Here is a 14,029-nt window from a genome sequence, read left to right on the forward strand (position 1 = left end):
CCATAAGTATGACAGATTTGTTCATTGTTTCTTGTTGGTCTGTGGAGCATCCGTAGCCTAAAAATGTCTCTATGATTCAAGATTGCATCTTCTACAGAAAAACTTGCTCTGGTAGAAATGAAGATAATGAGGGCTAAAGAAACACAGAGTATATTTTATTTCCCTTTATGAAGTTTAAATTCTGTCTTTTTTAATTAACCCACAGAGATCCTTTGATATTGTATCTGACCGTAATATGTTTTATATAAAATGCCTAAGGGACTGAGTGTGAGCAACTGAGAAAATAACAGTTTGTCAATTCATGAATTGTGGGTCTATTTGATCTTCTATTGACTGGAGTAATGATTCAGGTGAGTATTTTGTCTTGATTCTGGCTATGAGTAAAGGAAGCTGCAATTGACCATCACAGTTTTATATTTGGTACCAAAGAACCATAGCTGCCAAATATGTGTTCATTGCCAACAACTTGGATCATAATAAGCGGAAGCTTTTACTTAAGCAGTCAGTCTTAGTATAATAAGGTTTAGAGAAAGGCAGTTCACAGTTTTGCTACTTGTTCTCCAGCCATGTATTATAGCAATTACAATTTTGTTTATGAGTGTGGAAGCATGACACTCTTTTTCAGTGATTTACTTTTTAGGCTTTTTCCCCCTTTTTTGCTATATATATATATATAAAATTACTTATAGACCCTTTTAATCACTTTCTTGATATTAATTGACCAAAAAGCAGATACACATTTTTATTAAAAGGTAAACACAGAACACTAGCAGACACTAGTAGCTTGCCTATTCTGAGCCCATTTTCTTTGTTTTCACTGTGATACAGTGGGCCTCAGGCCACATGGGCCTGACTTTTGCCCCAAAGGTGATTAGCTCCATTCTTCTTCCTAGTGATTAGTGAAGGAAGTGGCATGTGACCCAATTTCAGTACATCTGAGAAGTCTGCTGGGGACCTCAGCAGTTTCTTATACTTAATCTACTGACTAGTATTTGTATTATGGGACATGGCTGCTTTCTAAGTCAAGTGCCTTTAATCTGTTAATGCTCTAGACCTTTCAAAGGAGAAACCAACATCCTTCACAAGAAGGAAAGAAACATATTTCAGAAACGCCGGTAGGACCCAATGAGTTGATAAAAAGAGATTTAGAGGGAAGAGACTACCATTTTTTAGCTGCCAAGTGTTGGGTGTACACGTGAAGCCTAGACTTTGCTGCCATCTTGGCCATGGGGGACACTGGGTGACTGTAAGTATGCATGCTGAGCGTGGGACACTAGGAGAATGAGCCGTGATGATCTTGTCAAGCCACTGAATTAACCACCCCTAGAGTGACACTACCATAGCTTATAGGATTATAGGAGATAATGACATTTCTTTATTTTTAAACCAGATGAATCAAGAATTTTTGGTATTTGCAGCTGAGTGCATCCTAACAGATACACATTTCAGTTGTGGGTTAAGAAATGTATGAACAGAAAATAGATTCATTGGGATATTTAACGATAGTTCTGACAGTTACCACATGTTGTTAGAAGCATCCATAAACAGACTAATCAGAATGAATACTGACATGGCGTATCGAAGGCATGTCAGCCGGGGCTGTGGTGGACCATGACAGATTTTGAGACCTGCCGAGAGCAGCCTTGATTTAACAGCATTTTATCTGGTATAAATAAATTTTCTTTTATTTTGAGGATTCACTTTCATTCTTCCTTATCCCTTTAAGTGTTATTAGAGGGAAAAAAGCTTTAATAATAATATATTGAGTTATTAAAGTACCTTTTATTTGAAGCTTGACATACCAGGAAATGTGACTGACTTGTCTTGCCCAAGGTCAAACACTGGGCCACTTTCAGAGCTAAATATAGATTGAGAGCATTCCACATAAAGAATAATTAGGACCTGTGAAAAACCTCCAATGATTTAGAAATTGCAGAACCAAATTTTCTGTTGTTTACATTGTTAAACTACAAGTAAAATCTTCTCATGGGGCCTTGTTGGTGTTTCTGAAATATATTTCTTTTCTTCTTGTGAAGGATGTTGGTTTCTCCTCTGAAAGGTCTAGGACATTAAAAGATTAAAAGCACTTGACTAAGAAAGCAGCCATGTCTGATAATACAAATACTGGTCAGTAGATTAAGTATATTCTTTGCTTTTCCTTTTTTTTTTTTTTTTTAAATGAGGTTTTAACATCCAAATATTTAACTTGTTTTTGAGGAAGTAACTCATGTCAGTTTTTGTGATTTCATTAATGCTTGAAAAAAGGTTGGACTGTAAAACGCAGGGCTGAACAGTATCTGTCTAGAATAAATGACTGTTACTGGCCTTTGTTCTCCTGTTACTGTTTTGGGTTAATAAAACTCCAATATGATTTGGCACAATGGGAATGCTGGGCTCCTTCCAGCTCCCCTAAGGCCATGACTTCAAATGGGGAGCTCGTACCCTCCTTGGGCCCTGGCTCTCTCACCTACTCTGGCGGCACCCGTTGACACAAGAGTTAACTTTACCACAAGAGCTTATGTGATGATCATATTAGCTCATAGTATGTGTTCAATAAACAGTGGATGGAATTAAACTGATAGCAGGGTATGCTGTAAATGTGAGATGTCCAGATATGGGCTGAGACTTGTCAGCCCTTCTTTCAGCCTCCTACATCCAGTGCTCTACTGCTGTGTGTCCTCTAAGCAGGGAGATAAATTTTCCTCCCTAACTTATTTCTTAATTAAGGAAAAGGCTTTGACTATCCATGCCGTTAAATGTTGGGCCACACACATAGAAAATAACTGACTGAATAGTAACCATGGAGTAGGCATTTGAAAATTGGCACTAAGCAGAAATGCATCAGCAGAGATTTTGGAATGACTCTTGTGGATTGGTGAAGAATAAGGACTTCTTTGGTAGCTCTTGGTATCTACTTGTTTCTTCCCCTTTCCTAAATGCACATATGCTGTATATGGCACCTTATGCTTTTCTCTCTTCTGTCTTATAGAAAAAAAATTCTCTATCCATTTGCTATACATATTAAAATTGTATAGCATATGGCAGTTTCAAATACAAATACCTATAACTTAGTTTTAGAGAAAAACAAAAACACTGTAAAGAGAAGTAAAAAGTCTGTTGAAAATATGACTAAAGTAGGAGTAATGGTTTAAAAAAAAGATTCTTGGCTTCCAAATTTCACAGTTAAGACTGATTCTTTTTGCAGGTAATTAAGAACAGGACTTAACCAGTGAGATTTATAGATAAAGTTTTTTCAGTTGTGGTTTAATGATGTTGTTTCAGAATCTTTCTCTTTGGTTACAAAATGACTACAAAGATGCAGCAGCGGCTAAACAATAAAGGAGCATCTTTTGGGTCTGGCCTATTGTGGGTTGTTTATTGAGAGATGAATTCTTTTTGTTTTTGTTTTTTTTCTTGAGATGGAGTCTCGCACTGTTGCCCGGGCTGGAGTGCAGTAGTGCAATCTCGACTCACTGCAACCTCCACCTCCCAGGTTCATGCAATTCTCCTGCCTCAGCATCCCGAGTAGCTGGGATTACAGGCACCCACCACCACGCCCAGCTACGTTTTTTTGTTTTTTGTTTTTTGTTTTTTGTGTTTTTTTTTTGTATTTTTAGTAGAGATGGGGTTTCACTACAAGAACACAGAGAAACAAAATGTAATATTGGGTATGTCCATCTGATTTTCTTCAGGCCCAGAATAATTGTTTGTCTTTTTGGTACCCAATGGCAACATAAAAATTGGGATATATTCCAAAACATCCCAATTTCCACAAGTTATGTTTCCACGAATTGTCAAGCACTTCTTGAACTTACATACATTTTCACTGAAATTGTGACATTTCTTGGCATAACAGTTTCCGTGAGTGGGCTACCTGCTGTGTAATGAAATCTTTCTAAATTGTCTCTTTTGTACTTAAAGGTGTATCTTGTCTCCTAAGCCTTGGTTCCAAAATTTAGAAGGATAAAGTGGTTTTTTTCTTTCTTTACACTTCATCATTTAATGTCCTCTTTTCTCTCCTCTCTTTTGAATAAAATATATTTACTATTTTTTTCCTTCTCATGTGTCTCTACAAGTTGTCAGACTCAAATTTCCTTTAATTAGTGAGTTGGAAGCCTCAGAAGATTGGTAATTTGTACAGTTTTGGTAAGAATTGGTAATTTGTATAGTTTTGTAGAGTCAGAATCTTACAGCGAGGTTTGCTTTTTATTTTGACTCAGACTTTTCCATGAGGTTTCTCAGAAGTCCAAATATATATATATATATATATATACACACACACACATATATACACACACACATATATATATATGTTCAGTTATAGGTAGAAAAAAATGCTAACCAACAGAGAATAGAGCTTTTGGTCATAGTTAAGAATTATCTTTTTCCATTAGAGACAATAATGAGAGCTGACAGTTAAAGTACATGGACAAGAGGCAGCTGCCACCCACCTCATACTTTTTAGTTTTATTGCTGCCATTTTAAACAATTATAATAAAAAACCCAAAATATGATAGCAGATATAGGCAACTGTCCTAACCATGATTGGTCTGTAGCCAGGCCTGGGAGAAAAGAAAGCATGGAAAGGTTATGGTTTTAAGTTTATGAACATAGTATCATATCAGATATTTTTCCTCATCAAGGTTAATCTTCTTTTTTAAATCTTATAGTAGACCTCCATATATTACTGAGAAGAGTGTTAATTCCCTAATAAAAGGTCATGAATATTGTCAGGGATTATGTTTGTGAATGGTCCAAATTGCTATTTTTCCTGGAAGATGAATGTGTTCAGGGGCCATTCTGCTGTTTCTGTGCTCTCAATTGAGGCGTTTTTCCAAGATGTGGCAGGCAACAGTGCTAGGCTTCAGCCCCGAGAAGGGTCTATCTTTAGGTCCTTTGTTTTGAAATAGGATTATATTACTCTAGCAGCATTAGTAAAGGGATTTGATGGCAAAACATGAGGAACCAAGGCAAGATTTTGATAGAGCTTGGTTAAATAACATTTTTCTGCATAATATTTTGAAATTGTGGTATGCTGTTTCATATTGTGTATAGCTGAGTCTACACACACATTTTGTTTAATAATACAGAACTCTGGATCAAATGCTTAGGGTTTGTAGAGCCAGACAGATTGAGTTCAGATTGCCTTATTGTCACATACTCTCCGAAAGATTTCACCCAAGTTACTTTGCTGAGCTTACGTTTTTCACCTGTAAAATGGAGATAGTAATACCACCATCCTCAGAGAGCTGTCTTAGAGATTAAATGAATGAGTAAACTCAAGTGCCTGGTGTTATGTGTCCAGTAAATGTTAGGTTTTAGAATTCTTATCTTGAATTTCTCCATTGTTTTCTATCTTTCATTATGGTTAATTCACTTAATGCTTATGAAAAAGCCTCCAACATTATCTAGCTCCCCTTCATTCATGCAGAATATCTTGATAAATAGTTAGTGACACATTTCATATATATATATATATATATTTTTTTTTTTTTTTTTTCTTTTTTTTTTTCCGAGATGGGGTCGGTCTCTGTCACCCAGGCTGGAGTGCAGTGGCGTGATCTCAGCTCACTGCAACCTCCACCTCCCAGGCTCAAGTGATTCTTCTGCCTCAGCCTCCCAAGTAGCTGGGACTACAGGTGTGCACCACCATGCCTGGTTAATTTTTGTATTTTTAATAGAAGTGGGGTTTCACTATGTTAGGCTGGTCTTGAACTCCTGATCTCGTGATCCACCCACCTTGGCCTCCCGAAGTGCTGGGATTACAGGCATGAGCTACCGCACCTGGCCATATTTTATTTCTTTTATAGAGACAGAGTCTCACTCGGTCACTCCTGCACTCGGTCATTCCTGCACTCAGGCTGGAGTATAGTGATATGATCATAGCTCACTATAACCTTGAACTCCTGGGCTCAAGCAATCCTCCTGCTTCAGCCTCCTGAGTAGCTAGGACTAAGGCATGTGCCACTATGCCCAGCTAATTTTTAAAATTTTTTTGTAGAGATGGGGTCTCCCTGTGTTACCCAGGCTGGTCTCGCACTCTTGGCCTCAAGCGATTCTTTCACCTTGGCCCCCCAAAGTGCTGGCGTTATAGGCATGAGCCATGGTGCCTGTCCCTATTCTTAACTGCACATTTTCAGAAGCAGTGCCAACAGGGAATAGTTAATAATAAAGTTAAGTTGGTAGGATTTATTGCACGAACATTATCCTCCTGGGCTCTGAGTTTGAGTAGAGGGCCTTTTTGTTCGGAGGCCAGATATATAAGCATTAACTCAAGATGGCAGCCAGTAGGGCACAAAATTGGAAGAGGAGGAGGCAAGATTACTACCTGGTGCTAGAAGGACTGAGGTGCATATAAATACAGCCATCAGACAGTGTGTTCTCTTCTTCCCCTCCCCCTCAAATACTATTTTGCAATGCAAATTAAAAGGTTTATAATGAACTTACCTGAATTACAGATAAAGATATCAAAACTCTGACAAGGAGGCACGAGTTTCATAACTGTTAATACCTGACATCTGGGATTCAAACCCATGGTTTCCTGACTCTAAAGGTTTTATCACTATACCGATGCTGGTGATTGGGAAATGCCAGGAGTTACTAATTTTCCTCAGTGAAGAACGTTCCCTGCAAATACATCTTCACTGAACACAAAAAGTAATGTTTAGGATAATTGTTCACTGGTTGATAGGCTATTGCCTTTGTTATTTTGATCACAAAATCATATAATGCAAGTACTGTAGAGGATCCTAATATTCCTACTGCCTTATTTTTGGGTGAAGAAACTGAGGTCCAGAGAGGACCAGGGGCTTGTCTGGTGTTTCCTAGCTGGCTAGTGGCAGTGTTAAGGCTGGGAAGAACTGCATTCTGTGTCACGTCTCCAGTGTTCAAAATTTGCTGTAGGTTCTGATGTTTCCATTTTTAGGGTTACAGGCCATTTATTTGCTTTCTAGTCTTAATAAGGTTTATATTATTGCTTTTAGGACTATTTTACATTTATACACAAAATCATTTTATATTTTAAAACATACACCTGTATTCACTCATGTGTTGGTGAATTTGGGGGAATAATGGAAGAGTTTAAAGTTGCTGTTTATTTATAAGTCACTAAGCTGTGAAGAAACCCAACTGGTTATAAAAGTGGAATTTTACTTAAAATTGTAATGTTCATTGTATGATAGAATGGAGTGTCCTCTTTAAATCAAGGTAAAATAAGCGTCTTTACATTTTAAATAGTCTGAAAAAGTGAAAGCAATTTAAAGACATGTAATTCTCTAAACATTAATTTTAATTATGTGGATAGACCTGCCAGTTTAATCAGTCAGATCTTTGCTTTTTATTCCATAGATCTTCACAGTATTTCTAATTTGGAAGTCAAGGTGCATATTAATATACCTGTGACATATAAAAACAACTGTGTTCCTTGATAACACTCCAAATACTCTTTGATATTTGCATCAAAATTATCAAAATTCTATCTTTCAGAAAAAAAGCATTGAAAACAGATACTAGTGTTTGTCAACATCTTCACTGTTTTTTTTTTAAATGCAACAAATATAATTTGTAAAATGGACAATTTTCATTTTTCCATGCTGCAGGCTCTTTTTGTTTGGATGAGTATGAAAGTAGGTGGACTATGTTCAGAACCATTTGAGGTGTTCAGCATCATCCTGTTCCCTCTCCTTCTAATCCATGGGAAATAGGTGTGCCTAGCTAGTAAATAGAGGAGTAAGAAAGAATCGGGGTGGAATTTCTGGCACTATGAACAATTTTTCTTTCCTAGAGTGTCATAAACTAAGGCTATTCCTTCTATAAGATAACAGATTTTGAACAATTATGTGAAATCTGTTATTTCGTGTAATAGAGTTCAAAATATAGCCTTTCTTAAAATTAGTTGTTTTGCTGCCCCTGAATTTGCTCCATCACCTTGTGGCTTCATTCAGAAAGATACCCTAATCTTTTATCTTTTTGTCAGTGATGCATCTATATTTGGGTAAATTTCTAGGCTCTTGACATATTTGATGGTATAATTTCAAAATTAATATTATTGATTACTGCTTTAGTAGGGGAATAAGGCAATATATCAGAAAGCAGGAATTTAAAAGATATGCTGTACCGTACAGATAACAGTCGCCTCTTTCCCCACACTTAGCCTATCATTTCTATTGTTCATGCAGTTTGCTAGGTAGTTAATGGTACTTCATACAAGTTGTGGTTCCAGTGTTCTGCTCTGTTGGGTTTTCTATTCATAAACCACAATCTCCTAGGGATAAAAGAAGTCTCTTCCTCTTTAAGTAGCAGACAGAAAATATGGTTTTTTTTCGGGTTTGAATTTTCATGTGTAATTACTGCAGTTGTCTGTAGGAGAAAGGGCTCATTGTGGTTTTTCTCGACTACCTTTCTTAAAGACATATGCAAATAGCCAGACAGTACACATGGCACTGACCTATGGCCAGGGACTCACAGTTTTGTGAGAATACGGGAGCATGTAGCCACTTCTTTCACTGAATGCCAGTCCCAGAGCTGTTGCATTAGGCTGGAGGACTGGAGGTGGAGCCTTTTTTGCTCACGGCAGCAAGTTCCCTTCTCCTCTCTCTCCCCCCGGCGGCGTGTGCGTTGGCTCTTCAAGCTGCCTGTGTTGCTCCGTGGAGTGAAAAAGGCAGGGTGTGCTCGCAGACTGTGCTGTAAACTGCAGTTTCTATTTGGGGTCCTCACGGAGAAGAACACCAGGAAAGACAGACAGGACCAGTGCCATGGGCCAGCTTTGCTGCTTTCCTTTCTCAAGAGATGAAGGAAAAATCAGTAAGTGGGATTTGTACTGTGCAGAATCCTAAGTGCTTGACTATTTTGTGCGGTTGTCTTCTAGGGGTAGTTTTGCTCTTTTTTTAATGGGAAAGATAGCAGACTAATCAGCTATGATTTTTAATGTGTGTTTCTTAAAGGGACTGGTAGGTGTGTAGTTACAAATTAACTGCGAAAGTACTGCAACTCAGTAGATGGGCTGTGTTAAAAATACAAAATACTGAAAACTCATTTCTGATTCTCCTCTGTTGGTATTCTCCCAGCTCATTTTTATCACACTACGTTAGAGTCAGAGTTTAGTTTTGAGTTTCTTTAAATCACTGCATTCAATTTGATATACTGTACAAGCCAGACTTCATTTTTCTTATCTGAAACTGGCATATTTTCAGAGCAATGCTCAACAGTAACAGATAGGTAAAGCTGGTTCTAAAATGACACATATTAGACACTTGCAGATATTTTCATGTGTTCCCTGCTTTGTTCTTCCTAGAAGGGATTCAAGTGTGCCTGTGAGACCACTCTAAACAAGTGATGCCGCTTTGCTTCTAGCAGAAACCCCATTGAACCTGCCTAAATGAATGTTGAATTCCACAGCGGCTTATGCCTAGAAAAGACAACTTAAAGTGGTGACATTTGCATTGAATTTTGTTCTTCACTGGCTTATGTATATTCACTTACATTTTAGCTTTGTTAAATGGAATACTGGCATTTTAATTAGTATGCTGAATAGAGTTTGCCTTACCCTAGTTGCCCCGAAATAGGGAATTTTTACTTCCTTTTCAATATAATGTTTCCAGTCATACTTGCTAAATTTGCAGCCACATTTGTGTCGTATCAGTGCTTGATTCTAATTTAAATAGGTCCATGGAATTTCATAATATCTGGTTCAGATACTGAAAGATGTACGTCTGGTTTATATTTCCTGCTGCTTGTTCTTCAGGAAACTAGCCAGGGACTGTTTTAAAAAAAAATACATATGCTGTACCTGTTCACTTGGGAAATAAGACAGTTTTTACAGTAACTCTTTGGGGAATGCTTTGGAATAAATGCTGAAGTCTCCAAACATTGGAAACTGTGGAGCATTTGATTGTTAACAAGGAGCCAATAAGCTGTGCTCTAAATTTTACTTGTGAAAGGATACTCTAAAGTATGTGACAATCCTGCTCTTACAACTTGAGATGACCTTACAACAAAGTCATTCACTTTCTAACAAAGAGCATTGACATTCGTTTGGCAGCCCAAGACTTTTCAGGTTATTTGTCAGAATGATTTATTTGTAGTTGCTGAAGATTTGGGTTGGTTGATCTTTTTCTTGGGGAACACTCCTCTCTGAAAAACCTCGGCATGGGCCGATGCAGGGGGATAGTGAATTCTTTCCCCACCCTCTTCCCTTTCTATTCCACTGTTCAGGGTTTTCCCTTGGAGTGCCTGCTCTCCTGCTCTGTTTCTCTTCTTCCCCTGTCTGTAAGCATCTTTTGGCTCCATCTGAAGACGTCAAGTTTCAACTCCAGAAGGAATTTGTTCTTTTCTGTCTTCCTTATCAGGGACTGTTGAAGAACTGTCTTCTGTTTTACATACGGTGCTTCCTAATATTGATGGACAGGAAGTAATATGTACTGCTTCTGGGGTTTATTGTCTCAAATTCCAAAGTTTAAGAAAAAATGAAGATAGAACTCCATATCTGAAGTGAAGCCGGAGTCTGGAGGTGCAAATTATGGTTAGAAGAAATGCATATGCACCCCTGCTCCCATTCACTCCTGATGGCCCCCTGGGTCCTCTCCATTTTCTGCCCATCATTCTTTCGTCTGTCTGATTTTGTGGTTACTTCACTGGTTTTCTCTTCCTAATCTGCTTCATACTCCATTCACACACCCCATGCAAACACATATGCACATTGTAGAGCTGTTTCCTGATGCAGTGTTTAATTTCTCTGCTACAGGATGGTCTAAAGATAGGCTTCTGTGCCAGGCATCACTGTCCTTCTGGTAATATGTGCCTAACAGTACTTATAAAGGGGACATTTAAAAAGTGGCAGAGAATTTATTGCTCAGCGTGCCTCAAGGAACATATAAATTAGTACAAACTGTGGGTATCTAGTCTGTAAGTTGCGCTGATAATGTGAAAGAATCCATAATAGACATTTGGGAGGGTCCAGCTTTTTTCTGATCTTGCTGCTAGATTGTACAGTAACCTCCTGGGTCTTATTTATCTTTGTGTCATCACCTAATAGCCTTGTTAGCCTACTCTGAGCAATGTACTCCTTGAGCATCTACTAAAAGCAGAGCACAAAAATGTGAATACCCACTTCTTCTAATTCTGTAACAGGCAGTGGACCTAGAATGTTCCTCCTTGAAGGTAGCCCAAATTATGGGAAATTTGATGAGTTTTTGATGAAAGTTTAAATTTGTGGGTGTTATTCTCAAAACACAGGTGAGTTGGAAAGCTCGTCCTCTGCAGTCCTACAGAGATACAGCAAGGATATACCCAGTTGGTCAAGTGGTAAGAGTCAAGTGACCCCTCCCCTCTCCTGCTGCTATTTTATCCTGCTTTTGCCATTTGGTGGTGGTGGTAGATAGAAATAATTCTGATTTAATTGATTTATTAGTGCTACTATTTTAGTCTGTTGATAGCAAATTATGATTTTTTTTAAATCAACTAGTCGTGTGGGAGCCTAAGCTGTAGAAAGTTAACTTATATGCATACCCAGAAATATTCTTATGCAACTTGAATTGATATATAATAATTGTACATATTTATGGGGCATGTGATATTTTGGTACATGCATATAATGTGTAAGGATTAAATCAAGGCAATTAGGATATCCATCACCTCAAACATTTATCATTTCCTTGTGGCGAGAATATTTCAACTTCCAGCTATTTTGGAATGTACAATAAATTATTTTTAACTATAGTCACCTTACTGTGCTGTCAAACATTAGAACCAATTCCTTCTATCTAACTGTGTTTTTACCTATTAACCTTTCATCATCTTTCTCCCCGACAACTTCCCAGCCTCTGGTAACCATCATTCTACTCTATCTCCATGAGATCTACATTTTTTTTTTTTTTTTAGCTCCAACATAGGAGTGAGAACATACAATATTTGTCTTTATGTGCCTGGCTTATTTCACTTCCTGTAATGACCTACATTTCCATCCATGTTGCTGAAAATGACAGGATTTTATTCTTTTTTATGGCTAAATCGCATTCCGTAGTATATATATATATATACCACAATTTCATTATCCATTCATCCATTGATGGAAAGTTAGGTTGATTCCGTATTTGGCTTTTGTGAATAATGCTGCAATAAACATCAGGGTGCAGATACTCCTTTGATACACTGATTTCCTTTTCTGTGGATAGATACCCAGTAGTGGGATTGCTAGAAATTTTGCCAATGGGCTGAATAGTCAAATACAGCAGAGCTTGTCATGGTTTATTTATTAATTAGTGCAGCACAAAACACCTTTTTGTTTAAATCTTGGAAGTTAAACATTTTTCCAAACTGTATTTTTCACCACAGTAAGTAGACTACACTGTCAATAAATTCATGTTTCTTGGAAGATTAGGCTCTTTCTCTTGCTATACAGGAACATTGTTAACATTAAAAATTACTGTAAATATGATAGGTTTAACAAATACTATAGGTATTTTCCAATGTAGTTTTTGTTGACTACTTATATAGAACTTGATTTATTTGAATTACCTAATTTCTCATATTGAGCTGCCTGAAAGGAATGTCTATCGTGAACAGAAATGTCATTGCAGATAACCCACAGTGGTCAATATTGCAGAGGCATATGGACCACTCTGGGTTATCTATCTCATTAAGCAAACCTCACAAGAAAACTTAATAACCATGTAGATACCTCTGTAACTAATTAGAAAATGTTCTGTTTTCTCTTTTCCTGTTGCAGATTTTCCCATTTTGAAGTACACAGCTTTTATGTAGAATTAAATAGATGAATGGTAAAGATGAACTGACCTACCTCATGAGTTAGTCAGTCTCTCGTCACTGAAAGTATTCAAGGACAGGATGGGGACATCATAAGGACATCACCTTCTAGGGGTGTTGTAAAGGGAGAATGGACTTGCTAATGAATGAATGCACTGACAACTCAGTTTCTTTCTAGTCCTGATATTCTGTGATGGCTGAAAATAAAATATTAGAATAAGTATGTGTTTTAACAAGACACATTTTAATTTTATACATGAAATACGTGTTAGTATAGTCTTTTTGTGTGGGATGAATTACTGGGACCATTTATAGTACTCATTTTATAAATATAAGTCAAATGTTGAGATAATTTCCGATATTACATTAATCCATAAATTGAGGTATGCAGTGTGGATTTAATGTCTGGTGAATGCATATATATAACCGTAATTACCATAAAGGTGATCAAATTTTACACAAGGACATCTATATTTAGATTTTCCAATTACCTAGAAGTCGTCCTAGAAATCCTATAGCCTTATACTTTGCTCTTCTCATTTGCACCTAAGATATGCTGACTTCATGGTTACCTTTCACATGTCTGCTCTATCTTATCACATGGATTTCAAACACCTCGTATTCAGGGTGGGTGTCATACATCTCTCTTAGTAGCACCAGACCCTAACATAGTGTGTTACCCAGAGGAGGCATGTTCTAAATGTTTGTCGATGAAGGGAATGATACACATTTCTTGTGAGTGTGAGAGAGCTTCAGTATCAATCAGCCTATCAGAGGACAGAATATGGAATAACTCTGGTTAATGTTGGAATCCATGAAGAGCTTTGGTTACTGAACGTACCAGAGAAACATTTTAACAGGCTCACACTTAGACTTTACATTCTGGGCCCCAGGGAATGAGGATAGGGAACCTCCCATCAAAGGACAGTGACACTTTATTTTTCTTCCTTGCCAGTAAAAATGTGTTTGCCCACAGGGGGCACAGCATAACTCCAGTTCTGCCACTGCCTGTTGAAAATATATGGCCCATTGCTTAGCATGCAGTTCTTACTGTAGACAGAGCATAGGCCTGGGAGAACAGAGGGCTGGATGAGAAACCCAGCTCTGCTATTACATCCTGTCTGAGCAAGCTGCTAATATCTCAGGGCTTCAGTTCCTCAGATTTAAGAAGTGGGGGTTGAACTACTCTTGTTTAATTAATTTTTTCCCATTTGCCCCTTAGAGCTAAGAGTCTACGGAATAAAAGAATGAGTGATATAGATGTGAT

General features: G+C 37.6%; 1 protein-coding gene across 6 annotated transcripts in view; it reads left to right on the plus strand.

Annotated features, from left to right (window-relative positions):
- Positions 1-14,029, plus strand: part of AKAP7 (A-kinase anchoring protein 7) — a 160,441-nt gene that overhangs the window by 118,043 nt on the left and 28,369 nt on the right. Inside the window, exon 1 of one of the 6 annotated variants that reach the window (XM_054558164.2) lies at positions 7,486-8,802. The exons of 4 other annotated variants lie outside the window; for them this stretch is intronic. In XM_054558164.2, the coding sequence (XP_054414139.1) occupies positions 8,754-8,802 (49 nt within the window). In that variant the 5' untranslated portion in view covers positions 7,486-8,753. Of the gene's footprint in view, positions 1-7,485; positions 8,803-14,029 lie in introns of those variants that run through there. One more of the 6 variants, XM_009242254.4, reaches the window with a different exon arrangement.

This window comes from Pongo abelii, chromosome 5, assembly GCF_028885655.2.
Source record: "Pongo abelii isolate AG06213 chromosome 5, NHGRI_mPonAbe1-v2.0_pri, whole genome shotgun sequence".
NCBI lineage: Eukaryota > Metazoa > Chordata > Mammalia > Primates > Hominidae > Pongo > Pongo abelii.